Source organism: Canis lupus, chromosome 3 (assembly GCF_003254725.2).
Source record: "Canis lupus dingo isolate Sandy chromosome 3, ASM325472v2, whole genome shotgun sequence".
In the NCBI taxonomy this organism is placed as follows: Eukaryota; Metazoa; Chordata; class Mammalia; order Carnivora; family Canidae; genus Canis; species Canis lupus.
The window spans coordinates 47,188,448-47,210,179 of NC_064245.1; the positions used below are offsets into that span (position 1 = coordinate 47,188,448).

The 21,732-nt window shown below is 39.9% G+C and overlaps 1 protein-coding gene across 5 annotated transcripts in view; it reads right to left on the reverse strand.

Annotated features, from left to right (window-relative positions):
- Nucleotides 1–21,732, reverse strand: part of CHD2 (chromodomain helicase DNA binding protein 2) — a 123,375-nt gene that overhangs the window by 30,667 nt on the left and 70,976 nt on the right. For all 5 annotated transcript variants that reach the window (XM_025436936.3, XM_025436938.3, XM_025436939.3 and 2 more), the window contains 11 exons: nucleotides 21,539–21,701; nucleotides 21,076–21,228; nucleotides 18,881–18,952; nucleotides 15,365–15,514; nucleotides 14,479–14,627; nucleotides 12,006–12,102; nucleotides 11,491–11,583; nucleotides 8,346–8,516; nucleotides 7,347–7,522; nucleotides 3,981–4,022; nucleotides 2,500–2,639 (listed from right to left, as the gene is read on the reverse strand). In XM_025436936.3, the coding sequence (XP_025292721.1) occupies nucleotides 2,500–2,639; nucleotides 3,981–4,022; nucleotides 7,347–7,522; nucleotides 8,346–8,516; nucleotides 11,491–11,583; nucleotides 12,006–12,102; nucleotides 14,479–14,627; nucleotides 15,365–15,514; nucleotides 18,881–18,952; nucleotides 21,076–21,228; nucleotides 21,539–21,701 (1,406 nt within the window). The remainder of the gene's footprint in view (nucleotides 1–2,499; nucleotides 2,640–3,980; nucleotides 4,023–7,346; nucleotides 7,523–8,345; nucleotides 8,517–11,490; nucleotides 11,584–12,005; nucleotides 12,103–14,478; nucleotides 14,628–15,364; nucleotides 15,515–18,880; nucleotides 18,953–21,075; nucleotides 21,229–21,538; nucleotides 21,702–21,732) is intronic.

Here is a 21,732-nt window from a genome sequence, read left to right on the forward strand (position 1 = left end):
TTAGTGGGAGAGTATAGTGCAAAATGGTGTGCATACAAAATTATCTACCACAATACTGTAAAGCAAGATCATATAGCTGAATGTCCTTTAACATATAGCATATCCATAATAGATTATGCAAGTCTTTAAAACAAAAATCAGACAGCTGGATAAAACTAACCACTTTCAATGGCACTGAAACATATAATAACCATACAGAAAAATAAAACTGGATACACCAGGAGAAACTCCAAGTGGATCAAAGATATAAAAGTAAATGAAATCACACAAGTATAAGAGGAAGAAAAGTCACAGCGAATTCCTGTTTATACTGGGAGTAGAGGAAATGTATTTAACGGACTCAAAATCTAAATACAGTAAGGTAAAAGACATACATTTAATTATATAAAATATTTAAGTTTTCTTAAAGTGCCATGAGTAAAAAGACAAGTCACAAACTACAGGTGAGAAACAGCAACTTTCATCAGAAAAACACTCACAATCTTACTCATTAAAAGAAAAACAAGATACCATTTCTCACCTATCAGTTTGGCAAAAACCCAACCATCTGACAATATCCTTTGTTTGTGAGACTTGTAACCAGTACCAATATCCACTGCTGGTGGCACTATAAATTATGGTATGACTGCTGGAGAATTTGGCAAAATCCAATCAAGTCATGCTTCTCCAGGATCCAGCAGTCCCACTTCCAGAAACCCATCCAGGAGACATGCTTGTAGAGATACAACACAGCATCTCCCTTAGACTATGAATTCATTACAGCTGTCTTTGTAATAGTCAAAGACTAAAAACAACCCAAATATTCATCGCTCAGAAACAGTAAAGTCTGGGATCCCTGGGTGGCGCAGCGGTTTGGCACCTGCCTTTGGCCCAGGGCGCGATCCTGGAGACCCAGGATCGAATCCCACATCAGGCTCCCGGTGCATGGAGCCTGCTTCTCCCTCTGCCTGTGTCTCTGCCTCTCTCTTTCTCTCTCTGTGACTATCATAAATAAATAAATTTAAAAAAAAAAAAAAAGAAAGAAACAGTAAAGTCTGAATCCACATCTACCGAACATAGTGGAACACTGCAATTGCAAAAGGAAAGAAAGAGATTTCTACAACATGCGGCATGATCTCCACACGTGAAAATATGTTGATACAGAACACAATACGCACTATGCTATCTTCTGTATAAGAGGGGCACGCACACTGAAATTCTTACATAGAAACAGTGGAAAGAGAAATCTGAAATTAATAGAAACAGTGACCTATGAGAGATGGAAAAAGCAAGGTGCAGAACAGTGTGCTTGCTGCATTTGTGGTATTAGGAGAAAAAACATGATTTATTCATTTTCCATAGTACATATTTTCTCATTTCTAGAAAGATACAAGAAAGAGGGATACCAGTTTTCAATTTGGAACCATGTGAATGTAAAATTTATTCACAACAATTACAATGAAAAATGAAAACATGGTAAACTTAGAGTTGACTCTTGGGTGTTTTCTGAGTGCCATACATATAAAAGCATGTACTTGGATCACTGTCCTAACCATATCAATGTCTTTTACAAAATAGGAAAATACAGCTAAATAAATTTTTGACTATACTTAAGATACTTTAAAATTATACTACCTTCAATAATATCTTTAAAAAGAAAATCTATAGCACAAATACTTCTTTCCTGGTATCAGCGAATGGGGCAAGCCAGATACCACACTATGCATTTCCCATGAACAGACTGAGCCAGGAGTCACCCTCAGCCTCTGAGGCAGGCACTGTTACTCCCCTCTGCAAATGAGACCATTGTGAGGGAAGAACTTGTTGAGCTCAATTAAAAGAAATTCTAGCACCATGAAAATCGCATAGTAACAAAAATGTTTATAATATTCATCCAAAATTTTATATATTCCAATTAATTCTCTAAATTCTTTAAGTTTGCCATATTACAATCCATATTTGTATATCCAAGATGACTAGTGATGCTTGTGGTCTATAATGTCCTCACCTCCAGCCAAAATATAGATGTATCCACTAGGCTTTGCCCACTCAGGTCTTTACATCATTCAAACCAGTCTAAGGTTTCTATAACAACATCAGAAGAAACCATTCATGGGGCACCTGGGTGGCTCAGTCAGTTAAGTGTCTGCCTTTGGCTCAGGTCATGATCCCAGGGTCCTGGAATCCAGCCCCATGATAGTCTGTCTCGCTGCTCAGTGGGGAGCCTGCTTCTCCCTCTGCCCCTCCCCCACTCGTGCATGCACGCTCTGACTCTCAAATAAAATCTTTATTTAAAAAAAAAGATGAAATCATTCATGTTGCTCATTACTCTCCACCTGCTGCAAATCAACTTTGTGGAGTAGATATCTGGGTTCTTACAACACTGAGCTCACATAAAGGCAGGTCAGAATACACACGTCAAAGGATGAGGGATGCCTGGGATAGGAGTCTGTTCCTCAAAAACAAAACCCCCTGGCAGCAGTATTCTCAATCCACAATACTGGGTTTGGGAGAACTTACCCTCACTGGCATTTTCTTTCAGCTGTTCTTCATACTCCTGCATTGCTGACACACAGCTGTTGTGAATCAGTTCCCCCAGTCGTTTCAGATCTGCTACAGACTTATCCACCAGCTCAGCATCCCGTGCTATGCACTCCAGCCTGAGGAAGGACAAATACGGAGACTCGTCAAGGCCCTATGCCCATTTTTCTAATGTCACATGAGATACTATTTGGCCTCATAGAAACTTGCTCCTGCAAAGACATTTTCCTCAATTTTATTGATCATTCCAAGGCTCCAACAAGAAGCCTCCAATAATGACTGAGAGGTAACTCATTTTCCATCATAAAGAACTGCTCTTTGGAATAATCCACAAGGTAATTTCAAAGAACAGAGGGAAAGGAGTCGGCTTTTTTTTTTCTTTTTTTTTTTAGGAGTCGGCTTTTCTTACTAGTTTTTTATTACTAACTAGACGGCTGCCTGACAATGGTGGCAGGTGAGGTGCCAACGACTGTCTGCACTCCTCTGATCCTCTGTGCTCACCTCTCTTCCTCCAGCTTACTTTCATTCATCACATTATTCCTAGAAGCAAAGTACAGTTACTTCTACAATGTTTCAGTGATCTCATATGGAGCATGCAAACATACTTAACGTCTAAAAATCAGTGTGCCAGAAGCAGCCAGATGCACTCTTCCTCACCCTGCTGGTTTTTATGATCACCGGCTCACAGATACACATTTTATCCTGGGTGGCCAGCAACAACCTCCAAAAGGTGCACCTGACTTTCTAGGTTTCACCATCACTAATGCTACACATCACTGCTTCCTCTCTAAATGGAGAGGACAGAACAAAACATACAGACTATAATTTTCTTCCACTCCAGAAGTTTACTAGGAAGAACAGTAAGGCATCTGCTATTTCTATTAAGTCAGTACTATTATTCATAGGACATACTGCTGATTCTGGACAAAGCAAAATACTGAACTAGTTCAGATTCAGATAGTCTTTTCTTAAAATCCAATTTCTGAGTTCATTTCCTGAATGCCTGTAAAAGAGTAACAACAGCCAACCCTTTGGTAAGTTGCTGCTGGCAAGGTGTTATTTGCATTTAATCTTCATGATACTCTACTAAAAAAGTAAGAGGCTACAAAAATCACAAATTGTTATTACTAAATAAGAACTAGGATGCAAATAGTAAATAGGTGCATTCTTTCAAATTGAATTATCTGAACATCTCCTCTGGAAATTCTCTCTGTATTGTAGTTTTGCATGTACTTGCTTCATTTTCCACTCAAGTAAAATCTCTGTACAGATGGTCATCTTTGTCATCCCTCCCCAAAAACATATGTACAATTGCACAATATATAAATATTTGTAAAAGAACGTTTCCAGGACAAAAAAAAAATGTTCCCAGCATTAGTACTAAGTGGAAAATAATACAAGGGAAAAAAAGAAAGCATGCTATGTAATAAAAATGAAAAAAAGGTGGATAAGAAGCTTACCGTTCAAGAGGGAGACCAAACTTCTTATATGCCTTGATGAACCTGCGAACATGATCATAAAAACACATTAAAAAACAGAGGTTTTGGCTCAGTGGTAAAACATGCCATGCACACTGTCAAAATAGACTGAGCCCAAACCATGGAATTGACACTAAGTCAAAGAATGCTGAGTCTTTGAAACTGGTCCACTTAAAATAGTGAGTATTAGAGATGCAGTCAAATTTATTCTCAGATACTAATCAAGAAACCATTAAGGAATGTAACCGCAAAGTGACCTAACTCTAATATTACCCTTTTTAGAAGGTGCAAGTTCATGGAGTTCAATACATGATAAATGATTTAACCACCATTTAACTCCTGTGATAAGACCGCAAAACGGTCAGCCACTCTACTCAGTTACTGTTACTATCGATTCTAAACAGTAATATTTATTATTTTCTGGTCAATTACACAGCTGTAAAATTTTTAAGACTGTCTCAAATACTTCTGGGAATAAAGCAAAGTAAAGTAAGTATGTGATTTAAAACTTCTTAGATAAATCTATTTTGGAAAGTCTGCTGACTATGCCTACCAGACCCTGTCTTCAAACAAATATCCAACCAATCCTTTCACAAGTCTCTACCCTATACTATTATTCCTTCCTTACAACTAACCACTACCATTGTCACTAAGTAGCAAGATGTTACGATATATCATAGTCATCACTGTCATCGACCACATTACTAAAATCATCTCGTTAGGTAACAGTGTAAGGTGAGACACTACGGAGGGATAAATGGAAACAGAGAACACAGCAATTAAAGAAAAAGGGGGAGAGAATGAATAGGCCTGTTGCTGAGAAATGATACTACATGAACAGCATGAACACAAGGACTAGGAAAGCATTATGGGGAAAGTGAATGTGAAGCTTATTCTTCGACTCTACCTTTCTTCCATTCATATATACTGAAATATTTTATGTATAAAAGAATATGACGTTTGGGAATTACTTTGAAATAACACTAGGAGAGGGAAGCATTTCTGGAATGGTCAAGAAAAGGACTTCTGAAAATCTGTTGTTCCTCCATAAAAGCAAGAAGAACACCAGCAATATAGTCAAGATCGACTTTGTTAGAACTCTGGAAATTAACCAAATGCTTGCAACTATCACAGGAGCGTTTACTCAAGCAGATGGCTGGATGTCAGTAAAAACTGAAAGCGCTCTGGCATTTTAACTTGTTCTATTCCCATGCTCCTCTCTGCATGCTCCATGAGTCTTGAAAAATCAACATCTTTGTAACTACAGTAGTTGTCCAAAGCAGCATCACAGCAGCCACTAAACAGGCAGAATTAAGAGCCTCACAAAGAGTAACTGAATAGGGGCACCTAGGTGGCTCAGTCGGTTAAGTGTCTGCCTTCAGCTCAGGTCAGAATCCCAGGGTCCTGGGATGGAGCAAGCCCTGCATCGGGCTCCCTGCCCAGTGGGGAGTCTGTTTTGGCCCCTCTCTGTCCCTCCCTCCCCCTATTTGTGCTCACTCTGTCTCTGTCAAATAAATACATAAAATCTTTATTTAAAAAAAGGTAAATATATAAAGACAGCATAAATGTACTTTTGTAACTCTTTAGATTTTTTAAAAAGCAGTAATTACAAAACTGTGTTGACAGGCATATAAAGTGTAAAGATATAACTTCTGCAACAATAAGAACACAGAAAAGGGGAGAGGAATGAAGTTATATTAGAGTACAATTTATTTTACCATTGGAATTAAGTTGATGATAATCTAAATTAAACTGTTCCAAGTTAAGGTACTAATTATAACCTCCAAGGCAACTACTAAGAAAATAACTTTGAAATAGTAAAAAACTATATGGGAAAATAATGAGAAACACAAAAAAACAAAAACAAAGGTATTAAAATGCTATATTAAAAAATACCTACATAACAAAAATAACAGTAGTAATGGGAGAATAAAGGAACAAAAAAGACACAAGACATAAAACAAATAGCAAAATGCAGATAAGAATTCTAACTTATCAGTAATTACATGAAATACAAATGTGATTAAAGACTCCAACCAAAAGAGACTGACAATAAATTTTTAAAAAACTGATAGAACAATATGCTGTCTATAAGAGACACAAGCTAGACTCAAAGACAGGCATACTGAAGTAAAAAAGATAGAAAAAGATAATGTGCATACAGTACCCAAAAGAGAGCTGAAGTGGCTACACTAATAACAGATTTTTAAAAATTAAAGCAGAAGATGAGTAAGGAAATGGAAGACTCAGACAATCCAGAGTCAGAGAGGCCTCACAAACATCTGTAGACCACTGTGTTACCTACAGGAGAATACACATTCTTTTCAAAATAATACTGAGGGTAGGAGGTGAGAGGATGTAGCATGTACACAGAAGACTGACTACAAATTCAAAATGGTTAAGATGATAACATGATAAGTACTGGAGGGTATATATCAATGTTTATATATATTTATACTTTTCCATAATAAATTAAAGAGAAGAAAAAAAGAATAGTTATAACATTTAGGGAAAAATAAAGACTTGGTTTAAAATATACTAACCTACAAGAGTTAGTGTAACTATATGTGACATAATTATTATAATATGGATTGGACCATAAAGCTACTGTAAGTAAATACTATAAATAATATTTTCTTCAGCCTAAAACAAAAAATACATGCAAAGTGAGGAAATATCACTTAGAAGCAACAATTTTAGATTTCTTTTATTGGATGGCAGATGTATGAATTAAATACCAACAAATGTACAATAAGTACAGACATAGAAAGATAGCTAAAATCAATTACAGGTGAAAAAAAAAAAAGCTGCAGAAGACTATGTTGGGTGTATTACTAACAAACCAAACCACCACACCACCAAACTGGTATCAGTACTAATACTGTCAGGAAGTGAACTGGGGAGACAAGGGATATGAGGGCAGCGTTATCTGTACCATTTTAACTTTTTATATTTATACTATCTCTTTTATATGCATAGACCTGTGTGTGTGTCTATGTATGTTTGCACATGTATTCCTATTCTTAAAATAAAAAACGCTCAGTCCCAGTTTGCCTCCAACCGTTTTTGTCTTGGCTGGACTTTCTTTGTGAAAATGCTCAGAGTAACCAGAGAACAGGAAGAAAACAAGAGCTGAGCAACCAACAAAAGACCTCAAGTGAGGAAAACCCTGGAGGGCAGAATCTTCTGAGGCAGGACTCCATCTGTGGGGTATGACTCTGTCCCCCGCCTTCCTTGCACACTGCAGCCTCTGCCTACCTCGTCTTCAATGTCAGGAATACCATCAGCCCACAGCTCATAGCATGCCCTCCACACAGACTCCAGAGAGAGAGCAAAGCCTCCACTAACCTTCGTATCTCTGCATCAGTAAATCCCTCGACAAGGTCCTTCCGCACGCTTCTGGGGCGCCCTCTGCGCTTTGGTTTCTTGTCATCATCAGAGTCATCTGTCTCACTCTCAGAAGCAGAGGATCTCTGGGCCTGCCTCTTGGACTCAGTGTCAGAATCACTGTCATTTGTCTGAGCCTGAAAAGGCAAAGTCTCATTGTAGCAAGTGCCAGGCACAAGAAGTCAAGACTAAAACCAGCCCATCTCAATTCTTTAGTACTCAAACTTTTCATCATATTCAACAAGCCCTTTTTCCTTTAAGAAAATAAGGAGGAAGGTGTCACATAAAGGAAGAAGATCTGCTTGGGAAATAGTCACATTTCCAGAGACATAATGCAATGTAACGACAAATGAACTAGAATAAAAATACGTGAATTGTAGGTTCTTATTTACTTGCTTAGGTAAGTTTTTTACCACTCTGTGTCTTGGCTTTCCATTTGTAAAATGATGATAAATATCTATTTATTTGGGTTTTCACGAACACTAAATGAGTCGATAGATATAACAACACAACTATGCCTGGCACACAATTAGTGCTCAATCAATGGTAGCTATTACTATTAGCTAATACTTACTGATTTGCTACAATCTTGGATAAATCTATGTCCAATAAACTGGGTAATAATAAAACTTATTCTACCTACTTCAATGATGTTGCAAAAATCATATTAGATCATGCTTGTAATGGTGCTATAAGATGTGAAGTACGTGTATGTTGTTTACAGTTATATAATCTCTTACTAAGTATTTACACTGGTGCCACAAAAAGCCAATTTACAAAGATCAAATGTCTCACAAGTGAACCCAGGGGTACTCCATAGTTTTCCTCTGCTAGGTTCACTATAAAATAACTGCCTCCACGTCAAGACAATAATGCAAAGCCTCTTCCTTGAATAATTAGCACTTCCTTAGCCTTTACAATAGAAGAAGTCCTTTCTTATCTTTCACCTAACTCAATCACCTTTTTCGTGGAACTCCGAATTCGGGGCAGCATGTAAATTTCTTCTAGCTCCTTCTGACGCTCTTCCTCTTCTACTTTTTTCCTTTGCTCCTCCGGAATGATCTCATCCCAGTCCTTGTGAGGACGCTCTTCCAGCTCTTCTTCATCTTCCATTGTTGCAAAGTTGGCAACCTTAAGACACATGAATAACTCATTGTCTGACATTTCCCTCTTTCCCAAACACCATCATTTTTAATCTCACCTAGCATTTTTAATCTAAATATGATGCTATGAGTAATATCAGAACTCCTGTGATCTTACATAATCAGGCCATCAATTTTCTGCTAATCTCTCCCTTATCATCCGTAAATCACCTTGCCAAACCCTCAAGTTCATCAGAAACATTACTGAGAAACAGGGAAACATAAAGATATAAATTGTCTTATAAGTTTTATGGAAAGATATAAATTGTGATATAAGTTTTATGAAAAGTCTATCACATTTTCTAATAAATATGATACTAATTAGAAATTTTTTATTTACTTAGATGATCAAATGCTGAATACAGAAACTAAAGGTATGTAATGATCTCATACACTCAAAAGTGCACTCTACTCTTAGAACATAAATGAAATGAAAATGAGAACATAAAATGCAAAAAATTCAAACAAATCTAGAATATTCCATATCTGGCATTCAAAATATCTATGCAATTCAAAGTCGCAGCCTGTGGCTACACACAGACATATCTATCAGCTCTGGCCAGGCTATGGGCAGTGGTGGGAAGGCCCCAGGCATGGGCTCCACATCCTTTTTATTCCTTCTCACCTAGTCTTTTAAAGCTATAATCAAGTACAGAAGAGCTTTTTGGGTTTTTTGTTTGTTTTTGTTTTTAAAGATTTTTATTTATTTATTCATGAGAGACACAGAGAGAGAGAGAGAGAGAGAGAGAGAGGGGCAGAGACACAGGCAGAGGGAGAAGCAGGCTCCATGCAGGGAGCCCGATGTGGGACTCGATCCCAGGATTCCAGGATCATGCCCTGGGCTGAAGGCAGACGCCCAACTGCTGAGCCACCCAGGCGTCCCTAGATCTGACTTTTAAAACAGCCAGATGAAAATGGCAAATAAATACATTAGTGGTTCACACAGTTGGGAAATGAACTTTTCCCAGGGCACATTACGGCTAAGGGCCACATGCTATATATAGGCCAGACCACCTGCCTAGGACGTAATCACAACTCCACATATCTGTGACCTTAGGAATCTACTTGGCATGCCTGTGCCTCAGTTTCCTTATCTATAAATGAAGAAAATAATATCTGATTCATTCTAAGGTTCTAAAGGGCTTGACATACACAGTAAGAGTTATACAAGTACCAGTTATGATTACTAAAGAAAAGTATAATCTTAAATTATCTCAAAAAAAGCTTTGCTATGTTTCCAACATGTTAAATTAGGGTTTAATAGAGAAAGGGGGAGAGAAAGAGAAAGAGAAGATTAGTGGGAAAAACAAAGTCAATTCAGTTGAAGCATTCCAGAAATAAAAAAGCCCCCAGGTAGACAGACTCCTACTGTTAATTACATCACTTGATCAGGTGCTAAAACATAACAGCCAAAAGAGCTTATTTAAGCAAGGCAAAAGTCACCAGCCAACCACTTTTGATTAACCTGTTAATATGCAGAAATTTTTATATCTAAATCATCATATACTATTCTGACCAAAACATTGTCATGAAGATTGCTTCTCTTTAAAAGAGAGCAGCAGTGCAAGAAGTGTAGTCCAGCTGAAACGGTAATAATTCACCTTCAACTGCAAACACACTTACTCTGATTCTAGAGCTCTTTCGTCTAGTCAGCTCCTTTTGTGTTCTTTCGCTGAGACAACTTCTACCTGTGGCCAACTGTGGACCTCATTACACAATACTACTTCCTTCTAAACACTTTGCCCATATCTCCCTCAATCCCACAAGATGTACTGTACTTAACCATCACTGGAACCTTCAAGTCGCCACTGCTTCTCTAACCTGTAGGGCACAAACCCAAAGCCAATTCCTTTACCCATGTTCTCACCTGGAATTGCGAAACCTTTGCAACTGTGACTTAGTCTCCCAAGCCTACCTCCCACTTTAGGACAACAAATTGATCCAGTCCCTCTGACCTCAAGTACTGCTGGAGAAAATCCTAAGACTCTGTTGACCAGCTCTAATGTGAAGTCTTACCTTCCAAATTCAGTTCACTCACTATCAAGTTCCTCCTTCCTGGCCCCACCTGTGGCTGTCCCAAATTATTTCTATTTTACTTACTTATTGGTAATTACCATCACAAAGAAAGGTATCCCACCTCTTCTCTCCTCCCCATTCCCTGAAGTCTCCTTTTTCTTTTGAAGGCAACTGCACCACCAGTGTTTTTGATTACATCCATTCTAAGTCTCTTCTAAGGCAGTGTGCTAACAAATTTTCCTTCTTTCCTTAGAGCCTTCCATCTCTCCCTACTCTCAAGCTCTTCCTTCAACCAGGAGACATTAGAATATCTTTCAAAACCCTTGCCTTGCTAGACTCTTCTATCCTCATAAATCACCTTCACTGTACTCATTATAAGCTTTAAAATTAACTCCACTCAATGCTGCCACCTCCTATTCACCTGGTGCCCAGCTTTTGCACTTAGTCCTGATCTCATTTAATTTTCTGTTCTATCAGATACCACCCATAATCATCACCCTTAAAAAAAAAAAAAACAAAGCCCAGGTGGTCTAATATTTTTACCAAGTCATCAAGGGCTTTCTAACTGTTACCTTCTGCTTTATACCTTTGGCCTCTCCTCATCCTCTGATTCTATCAATGTCTCTCCCACAATGCCCTCCACACCTCCGGGAGCTCCACATTATCCCGTTCTCCACCCATCCCACTGACACAGATTCTGCCCTCTTTGCTGGCTTTTCCTCTATCCACGGACTCTGGGCAGGAGAGACCACATCAGTGATTATCTCTATGCAGAAGACTAAACCTACACTCATATCGGGACCTGGAACTCAGGAGCAGAAAGAAAGGAGTCAAGTTAGGTAAAGGAGAAAGCAAATCGCCTTGCACAATGGAAGTACTCACAGACATTGGTTATTATTAGATAATGTATCAGTGCTGAGGACTCTCTCCCACAATAATTTTCATACCTTAAACTGTGACAGAAGTTCATCTGTTGCACTTGTTGACACTTCATTCTCTCTAGTTTCAGCCAAGCGCAAAATTTCATCTATGTCCATTTCCTTAGGGACACCAACAATATGATAACGGTAAACAGGCAACAGTGATCAGTACAAACTGAAAACACTTGGTGTGAATAAACCAAATCTCTTTCCTCAGATCCCATTTACCTTTACAGTACTTGGGTTTATATCCTTTACCTCTAATGTCTCAAACTATTATTTATACAAACGACAAGGTGAACTTCAAAAATTACACAAAATAAAACCAGAATTAAAAGGACCTAAGATAAAATCCTCAAATATTTTTCTCATTCTTTCCTATTCTATTTAGTAAGAGCTTTGAGCTCTATAATTTAAAAAGCTAGATCTTTCAATTACTATTCTTTATAAAAGCTTCTAACACAGACTAAAAATCTACTTCCAGAAAAATTTAGACTCTTACAAATACTCGTCAAAAAAGTTTTTTCCTTATTGTTAATTACCTGAGGCTCTGACTCCTCCCCTTCAAGTTCTTTGAAGAGATCCTCTGCTCCAAATTTCAAAATAGCTGTCAGCTCTTCTTTATTAAAAGGATTTGAGCTGTAGAAGTAAAATGTAGTTGTAATCCCTTAGGAATGTCAAGTAACCGCCATGAAGTTCTACTATAAAATAGCTACCCTTCATAAAGGGGTGAAATTACTTTTGAAAATATAAATTCTGCCCCAGGAAAAATGATCTCTCAAAGATTTCATTTTTTTATCCCTAGGATGAGTCTGTGATGATAAATCTAACTTAGCAAAAGACTAGAAAATGAATTATTTTCCTGATGGCTTATCTATTACATGATTAAGCAAGAAACTTAATTAGCAACAGTGAAGAAGACAGTTCTTTGCTCTTTGTCTTTTGACTCAGGCAGTTATCATTCACCAAGAATTTTCTTTTTTTATTTATTTATCCCCCACCCCCCAACAATTTTCAACCTTCTCATCTCCAGTCTAAAATAAAAGAACTAAGCCTTTTCCATTTAGGTTCTTCTTGAATGGAAGATTATCTGAAAATATTCTATTTAGGGAAGGGCTCATTTGATTTCCACCTGTGAGGGGAGGAGCAAGATGGCGGAGGAGTAGGGTCTCCAAATCACCTGTCTCCACCAAACTACCTAGAAAACCTTCAAATTATCCTGAAAATCTATGAATTCGGCCTGAGAATTAAAGAGAGAACACCTGGAATGCAACAGTGAGAAGAGTTCGTGCTTCTATCAAGGTAGGAAGACGGGGGAAAAAGAAATAAAGGAACAAAGGCCTCCAAGGGGGAGGGGCCCCGCGAGGAGCCGGGCTGAGGCCGGGGCGAGTGTCCCCAGGACAGGAGAGCCCCGTCCCGGAGACGCAGGAGCTGCACCGACCTTCCCGGGCGGAAAGGGGCTCGTGGGGAGGTGGAGCAGGACCAGGAGGGCGAGGAGGCCCTCGGGCTCCCGGGGACAGTAACAGAGCAACTGCGCGCCCAGGAGAGTGCGCCGAGCTCCCTAAGGGCTGCAGCGCGCACGGCGGGACCCGGCGGGACCCGGAGCAGCTGAAGGGGCTCGGGGGCGGCTCCGCGGAGGGGGCTGCGCGGCCCCGGGAGCAGCTCGGAGGGGCTCGGGCGGAGGAAGAGGCTCCGCGGAGGGGGCTGCGCGGTTCCAGGAGCAGCTCGGAGGGGCTCGGGCGGCAGCTCCGCGGAGGGGGCTGCGCGGCCGGGGAGCGCGAATCCACCAGCGCAGGCTCCGGAGCACAGGGCGCCGGGACACAGCCCAGGATCCGGCCTCCCCCGGGACAGGCAGAGGCCGGGAGGGCCCAGGACAGCAAGGACGCTCCTGCCCCAGCTGAGCACATCAGCGGCCCCGCCCCGGAGCCTCCAGGCCCTGCAGAAGGAGTTCCTGCCGGAGCTGACTCCAGGTTTCCAGAGCTGCCCCGCCACTGGGGCTGTTCCTCCTGCGGCCTCACGGGGTAAACAACCCCCACCGAGCCCTGCACCAGGCAGGGGCAGAGCAGCTCCCCCAACTGCTCACACCTGAAAATCAGCACAACAGGCCCCTCCCCCAGAACACCAGCTAGACTGACAACTTCCAGGAGAAGCCAAGGGACTTAAAGAACACAGAATCAGAAGATACTCCCCGGTGGTTCTTTTTTTGTTTGTTTGTTTTTGTTTTTGTTTTTGTTTTTGTTTTGTTTTGCTTTTTGATTTGTTTCCTTCCCCCACCCCCCTTTTTTTCTCCTTTCTTTTTCTTTCTCTTTTTCTTCTTTTTTTTTTTTTCTTTTTTTTTCGTTTTTTTTTCTTTTTCCTCCCCCTTTTTTTTTCTCTTTCTCTTTTCTTTCCTTCTTTCTCTCCTCTCTTTTTCTCTTTTTCCCAATACAACTTGCTTTTGATTTCCACCTGTGACACAAACTGCACAATTGCCACAGAAGACACTGAACAATTTGGCCAAAATATAAACTCAGAGAAATAGCTGTGTTTCTAAAAAAGTCAATTGAAACTTGACTGTTTTCCTTCTACATCTTTCTGTTTTCAATAGGAAAAGTAACAATCTCCATACAAATATTTTTTACCAATAATAAGAAAACAGCTGCCAACTCCATCTGGCAGATTCTTACTACTAATATGTTCAAGGCAACTTTATGTTGGGATGAAAGCCTGAGGGACACAGCTGCCACTGCTGCAGTCATATGTCACAAAAAGCCAAAAAAGAGCCAAAAGCTAAAGGCAAGAGAGGGAATAAGAAAGAGAGGGCACATGAGCACAGGGTTGAGAGGTAAAAAAAGAAAACAGGGAAAACAAGAGAAAATGAAAATGACACCTTCTCGTGGTTTTGGCTTGACCTTTTCTAGGTAATTAATAGGTAACGTCAATTATAGAAAATCCTACTAGAAGGATAAATTCTATCAAATGTTGATGTAAAATCAGTTTGGTTCTGATCACCTCCTCCACCTTTCTAGAACTTACTTGGACCTTCCCGAGTTGTTTTCCAGAACTGTCCGACCAGTAGTATCCATGCGCTGAATCACCAGATGGTCCAATACCATCTTCTTTTTGGCCCGTTCAATGATCTCCTCCTCCACAGTCCCCTTTGTAACCAAGCGATAAATATTTACCTATAGAAAAACAAAATGTTATGTTTATACTTGATCAGCAAAAAAAAAGTTACCTGTCTAAAACCAAAAGATAAGTAAAAAAGACTTATTCTCTTCTCCTAAAAATGACTATAAGCAATTCATACAAACAGGCAGCTTAAGTAGATGCAATATTTTTACTCTAACATATTGTAATCTTAAATAAAACTTCCTCTAAAAATTATTACAGCCTAGTCTAATGATAAAAATCTTGCTAAAAAATAGTTTCACTGATGGAAAGTTTCACCAAACTGAACTGTTGGCCGAGTACGAAACTTAAGAGTTACCCAATGCTAGAGCAGAGTTTGAGATTCTCACATGAAAAAAACAAGCATGTATTTTCCCAATGTAGCTCAGAGCTAACAATCATGTATAATAAAAGTAGACCATCCTGAAAAATGTTGGACTATTTAACAATTTAACCACATTCAAATAGAAAAACATTCCAGTTCTTAATCTATTCATCATATCTCTTTCTTAGGGTAAACCTGAAACTTACAGGTGACATAATTTTCAAACAGCACAAGAAAATATTTCCCTAAGAAGTTCATCTGAGCCCCAAAGACACCTCTGTACTAGTTAACAGACAGGCATCTACCCTTGGGGAAAAGAGAGCATAACAGGAAAAAAGCATTTTACAAATGTCCTGAAAGGGCTAAACAACACCCCTCTCTTTCCCACCTCACCCAAACCACATCCAGATGTCTCACTCCACTGACCTGCTTCTTCTGACCAATTCTATGGGCTCGGGCTTGTGCCTGCAAGTCGTTCTGGGGGTTCCAGTCAGAGTCAAAGATGACAACTGTGTCCGCCGAAGCCAGATTGATTCCCAGGCCACCAGCCCTTGTCGAGAGCAGGAAACAGAAGTCCTGTACACAATGCAATATACTACTTTATGCAGTGGCCTTCTCAGAAACAGTTTCACAGTCCAATAAGCCCTTATACCTGGAAACCCCTGCAGGTGTGAAGAAAAGTGAGATATGATGGACAAACTTTATGGAAGCTACAAGAAGGCCAGGGACTTGATGGTAGAGTGAATTTTCGTTTCATTAAGCAGGAAGAATCAGTGCAGAGAACTAAGGAGTAAAGCTGATTCTGGTAAGTCAACTGGAACAAAAGAATTAGTGTTCTCTCTTTGCTAAAACTAGCATTACAAGCAATTAACAAAACCCAGAAAAACTTAATTAGCAAGGGGATCATTCCAGCAAGTTGCCCACACACTCATTTTCAGGTAAAGGTGGATTATACCACATAAGGTAGTCGGTATAAGCAAAGGTACTTTATTGTGAAGTGGCTGAATAGAACAACACTGCATCAACAGATCAGGTGCCAGCACTGCTCAGAAGCACAGGGTCCTCGATCAGCACAGCATACACAAAAAGAAAACCAAAGCACATGTCGCTGAAGAGCCACGTGTGGGAAAGATACAGGCTCTGGCATATTCTACACAGCAATAATAAGAGATTGAGCAGGCATGGTATACCTGCCTGCATCTGAGAGCACAGAAAATATGGAGCAGGAGGCAAAAATTAAATTATATGAGCCAGAAGAAAAGAAAGCCACAGAGATTTCTGTCTTTAGGGCATTTGATCATGTATGTCAAAGGCTGACACCTTTTTGGCACACAAGTGGTGCTCAAAAGCTGATAGTTCTGAGTTGTATTTGATCAATGGGTGTATTTACTATACACAGAAACAATGAAAGGCTCTCCACACTCTAACTAAATCCCACTCACCAGCATCCTGCCACAGAAATGAAAATGGAGAGAATGATCTCAGAACTTTAAACAAATCCTGAGGCACATATGCTCTGTGATCCACAGAAATACCAAGTGACATCACACTCTCTAATTTACAGAAGCCTGCAAGTAAATGCTGGAGACTTGAGAATGAGATACCTAAACCACATAAAATCTGGGATCTGAATAATCATAAATAGTTTTCACTGTCGCTACTTTCTTTTAAAGATCTATTTATTTGGGGGGGGGGGGGGCGAGGAGGCAGAGAGAGGTGGAGAATCCTTTTACAGACTCCCCACTGAGCACAAGAGCCCAACATGGGGTTCGATCCCAGGACCGTGAGATCATGACCTGAGCCAAAACCAAGAGTTGGACACTCAACCAACTGAGCCACCCAAGCACTCTTTACCATAGATAATGTGAATTAGAAGATGTTATTTGTGTCTATTATCAGACTGAAAAAAACAAACATGATGACATGCAATGCTAATGCTGCTCAAGGTGAGATAGAAATATGCATACACAAATAGTAATGATATAAACTGCTTTGGGAAATTTAACAAAGTATGTGAAAAACCTTTCTTAAAATGCTCGTATGCTTTCAACACCCCAAAACAACAAAATAAGTGATTAAGTTTAATCACTGGGTTAAATAATAATGGTACAACTATGAGAAAACTTTAGAAACTAAATTTTTTTTAATCCTTAATGACATGGGAAAAATGATCACAGAATTCTAAATGAAAGTGACAAAACTATATGCAGAATGATCCCAAATTAGGTGAACATACAGATAATCGGTTTTATCTTGTATGAATGGAAATACATCCAAATGATAAGAATAGCAAGTTGTTTCTGGGATGGGGGTAGGGTATGCGATTTTTCTTCTTTATACTATCTTTTAAATTTTCTAAAGGTGCATATATTTCCACCCAATGATAAAGTATTTAATTTTTCTTAACCAAAAAGGCTCAGATGTGCAGAATAATGGTAGAGAACCTGTATTCTATATACAGTCATGAGATGAAGAATTGAGAATTATAAAGGCAGCTTTAATAGTGTTTCTCTAAGAAAGGGTAATATGAAACATTCATACCATTTTTTAAACTAAGAATAGGGAACACAAAACTAGTTTCAATAAATACCAAATCATACACTAGCCTAGCATTTACTGAGTGCTCACTATGCCCCAGGCAGTAAATGCAAGCCTACTGCTTGCATTTAATCCCCAGAGCAGGTATTGAAATTATCATGATTTTACTCGAGGAAACAGAAAAAGAAGGAATGGGAATTAATGGGTGAGCGGTATTCAGTAATCCAATTCCTCTTCTCCTGAACCATTTCAGAGCCTCAGTTCTGTCCAGATTCACGCCCAAAGCTCCTCAAGTACAGCTAACATTTTAGGGTAAAGAAGCCAGAATGCTATAGTCTAACTGGGACCACATCCATTTCTAGAGGCAGAAGGCATACCATTTTGGAGTAACAGACTGTACAGAGTTTTTAAAGCCCCTCAGAAAGCAGAACATGAAGTCTGTTTCATCTATATGAAGTAGTGGCCCAGGCTTCAGAAGCACTAGCGTTCTCTCCAAAACACTAGTTACTTCTGGCTCTCTCCACTGCTGCCTTCACCCACACATGGTGCTGCAGAGTTACCTCTGCTGAACCTCTTCTCCCCCACTTCTCTCAAATCCCACAGCACTTCACAGCTTGATATGCACGAACTACAATCTTACCATAGTTTCTCACTTCTCTTTAAGCACCCCTTCTATATATGCCTTAAAATCACTTTAGAATGCAAATCCAAGCTGGACAATAGACCATAAGTTATATTGATCATACCAGTAATCCAACACATTTGAGATACAGTAAATGTACTTTACATGCCTCAGTCACCAAAAAAGTACAGATCAGAACCTTCTGATGTAACATACATGTCAAAATTAATTCTACTGGCCAGCTTTCTTGACTCTTGCCTTACTGTTTGTTCTCCTAGGTCCAGAAATCTGATGTCTGGAAGCCACTATGGAATACGCAGTTGCTATTAGAACTGCTCTGTCACTAATCCAGACCAGGGCAGATAAACAAGCATGCAAATGCTTTTCTGGAATAACAAACAAAATTAAGGGATCCCTGGGTGGCGCAGGGGTTTGGCGCCTGCCTTTGGCCCAGGGCGCGATCCTGGAGACTCGGGATCGAATCCCACATCGGGCTCCCGGTGCATGGAGCCTGCTTCTCCCTCTGCCTATGTCTCTGCCTCTCTCTCTCTCTGTGTGACTATTATAAATAAAAAATTTAAAAAAAAAATAAAAAATAAAAAAAAAATAAAAACAAACAAAATTAAGAGGCATCTTTTATATTAGTGATTTCTCATTTCCTTCCCAAAGCAGGATAACTTTGCTGTGAACTGTTTCTGAAATGAAATACATTAAAGCCAGAAAGGCTTTCTCCTGGATACAGAGCCCACGCTGCCCAAAAAGCAAAGCCATATATGGTGTACCTCAGACCCATCTGCATTGAAGTGGTCCAGGGCCTGTTTTCGGATTTCTCCCTTGATGGAACCATCCAGACGCTGTAAAAATAAACCACAAGGAAATCATAAGGTAGGCAGATCAGCTATTCTCAGAACACCAGACTTGCAACCTTTATCACTCCAACACCCACTTAGTAAAAATAACCGGAATGCACTGGCAACATGCTGGCAAGGGACATTGCTTAAGCAGCATATTCTACTTGCCCAAGCTCTCTGGTTACAAACCCAAGGTCAAAAGCTTCTGACTCAAAGAACTAGGTCTACCTAGGTCTACCCAAGGATCAGAACGACTGCTAGAACCTCTAATGAGAATGATGGCAACCCAAGCTATGCTTGGAAGCTATGTTTGCTTCTACATCTGTAGATCCTGAAGAGATTAGGTCATCAGACCACTGGTCATTTTAGCTTGTGCAGAAAATGATCCTTTTTAAATAATGTGACCACAAGTCCCACAGTTATTAAGTGCTACACAAACCAAAAATTCATTTGCACAATTTTGTTTGTAAACATTCTGCCATAACATTGAAAGTGTTAAAATTAAGTTGGTCATATATTCCAGCTTTTCCAAAAATTACATTCTGAAATCAGAGCAAAGTGTTTAAGTAGCCAAAGAGCGTATTTAAGAAAGCCTCTGGAATTCAGTTCTAGGTTCCAAATATCACCAGGGAAAACCACATGTCAAATAGACACTTGAGAATCACTACCTGTATGCTGTACATGTAAAATGTTTATTTCTTACCCTTTAAAGACATTTTCACATCTTCCCCTTACAGTCAGATCTTGAGATGAACAAAATACCTCATTTTACAGAAGGCAAAACTGACCTGAGAGATGAGGTCAGCTGCCCAGTGATGGAGACACCGGCTGTAGAAGAACCTATATCTCCCCAGCTCAGAGCTCTGCTGACCAGACCCAGAGCTACCAAAACACAAGTCAATCACACCTGGGAACGCCCTCCCTTCTTTCTGACTACCAACTCTACTCAGAGCCTTCACCCAAAGATATGTTTACATGGCAGATTCATAGCCTATATTTGATATCAGAAAACCCAAATGCCTTCTTTTTAATATCCCCATTAATAGAAGACAGTAGACATGACAGACTCTAGTGGATCCCAGCCAAATATTCCCTACAGAGAAAACCAATGCATTCTTATTTTATGTGGTATCGAATGATTAGCTTGACCTGAAAGTTCACAGAGATCAGATGCATTGAGACACAATAATCTTTTTGAGTGTGCTGGGCTTTTATTAGTCCATTTTTAAATAACCACAGTATCAAACCATATTCTAAGATAGCTGCGGAAAGACCACACAAAGATATTATGATAGAGCAGTGTCTTTCAGGGCATTTTTGAAAGACAATATTAGTGAGTTGAAAGCTTGGCCATCTCCAGGTACAATCACTAACCTCGCTTTCTTCAATACCAGACAATTACAGAAGTAGGTTCATAAGTCCAGCCACTCAAAGAAAAAATATTAAGCCAATCTTAAAAGTCAAAGCACTATAAAAATGTTATGCCAAAAGTCAAGAAAAATAGCAGATACGTCCATAAACAGATCAGAAAAAAAAAGTTTCACACACTCTAACACCCAGAAAAATACTGTGTTGAAGAAACTCATTTCCCCCTTATCTTGTAGGAGACAACTGAGTGAAGATGAAAAGCCACAGTAACAATCCCACAGAGATGAGGGGACCATCACTACCCCCTTCAGGGCCCAGCAAGCTCTCACATGCACCACTCTGCTGAGTTCCCAGCCTCACAGCCAGGGTCAGCTTTCTCCAGGGTGACCGCACAGAACTACTGCCTTTCTCTTCCTAGGATTTGGGCTTCTGGAATTAGGCCCGCACCTCCTTCCTCTATAGTGTTAACCAAGATTTTGGAGCTGGAAGATACCATCTCACAGCCTTTACTCTTGTTTGCTTTTCCTCTATCACCCACCTCCGTACCACCCCCTGAAAACCTGAAGGACCTCACATGACCACTTTTATTATAGGCTACTGAAAGGTATGGAAGTAAACACAAAGACCCTCGTGGAACCTTCATCTCAATTTGTTTCTAGCTGAAAAACTTGTTTCCTAACATTAGGATGATTCTGTAAGCAAAGAATACAACTGCAGGGAGGGAGCCAAGAGGGATTCCAATCACTGAGCATCCTTACCTGGAAAGGGTAGTGCTTGATCGTCAGGTACTCAGCCAGGATGTCCAACATTCTGACCATCTGGGAGAAGATTAGGACTCTGTTGCCCCTTTCTCGAAGCCTTGTCAACAGTTTATCTAAGAGAATCAGCTTCCCACTGCTCCTGATCAGGGACTGCAGATTGAAAAGACATTCTGATCATTACACTCAAACCCATACTTCAATCTGCCCTTAAAACTGCTAAGAGTTCCTACTTTGACAATCATCTTTCAGCTTGGTGAAGCCCCCTGCCATCTGGCTGACAATACCCAAAATGCTCTTTACCTGGCATCATTCTTTCCATGTTTTTCCTAGTGAACTTTCCTCACATCTTTTCAAAGCTTCTTTTGACACTCCTTGAAGAGTCATCAAAGGAGGAAAGAAAAGAGCATCTATAGAAACCACAGTGTTTGAGAATTTAATTACAAATACAGAGGCCACACACCAGAAGAACCTCCTGCCCGTTCTCTCGCTCATTCTCCTCGGGGGGCTTGATCAGGTAGCAGTGGTTACAGCACTTTTTCAACTCCATCACAATATTCAGGAAACCAGATGTGCTGCCTCTTGTCCCTTTGGCAAGAGCCTTATAGTTTCTGGTCAGGATCCACCTATAAATCAAAATAATGATGTCATTCAATT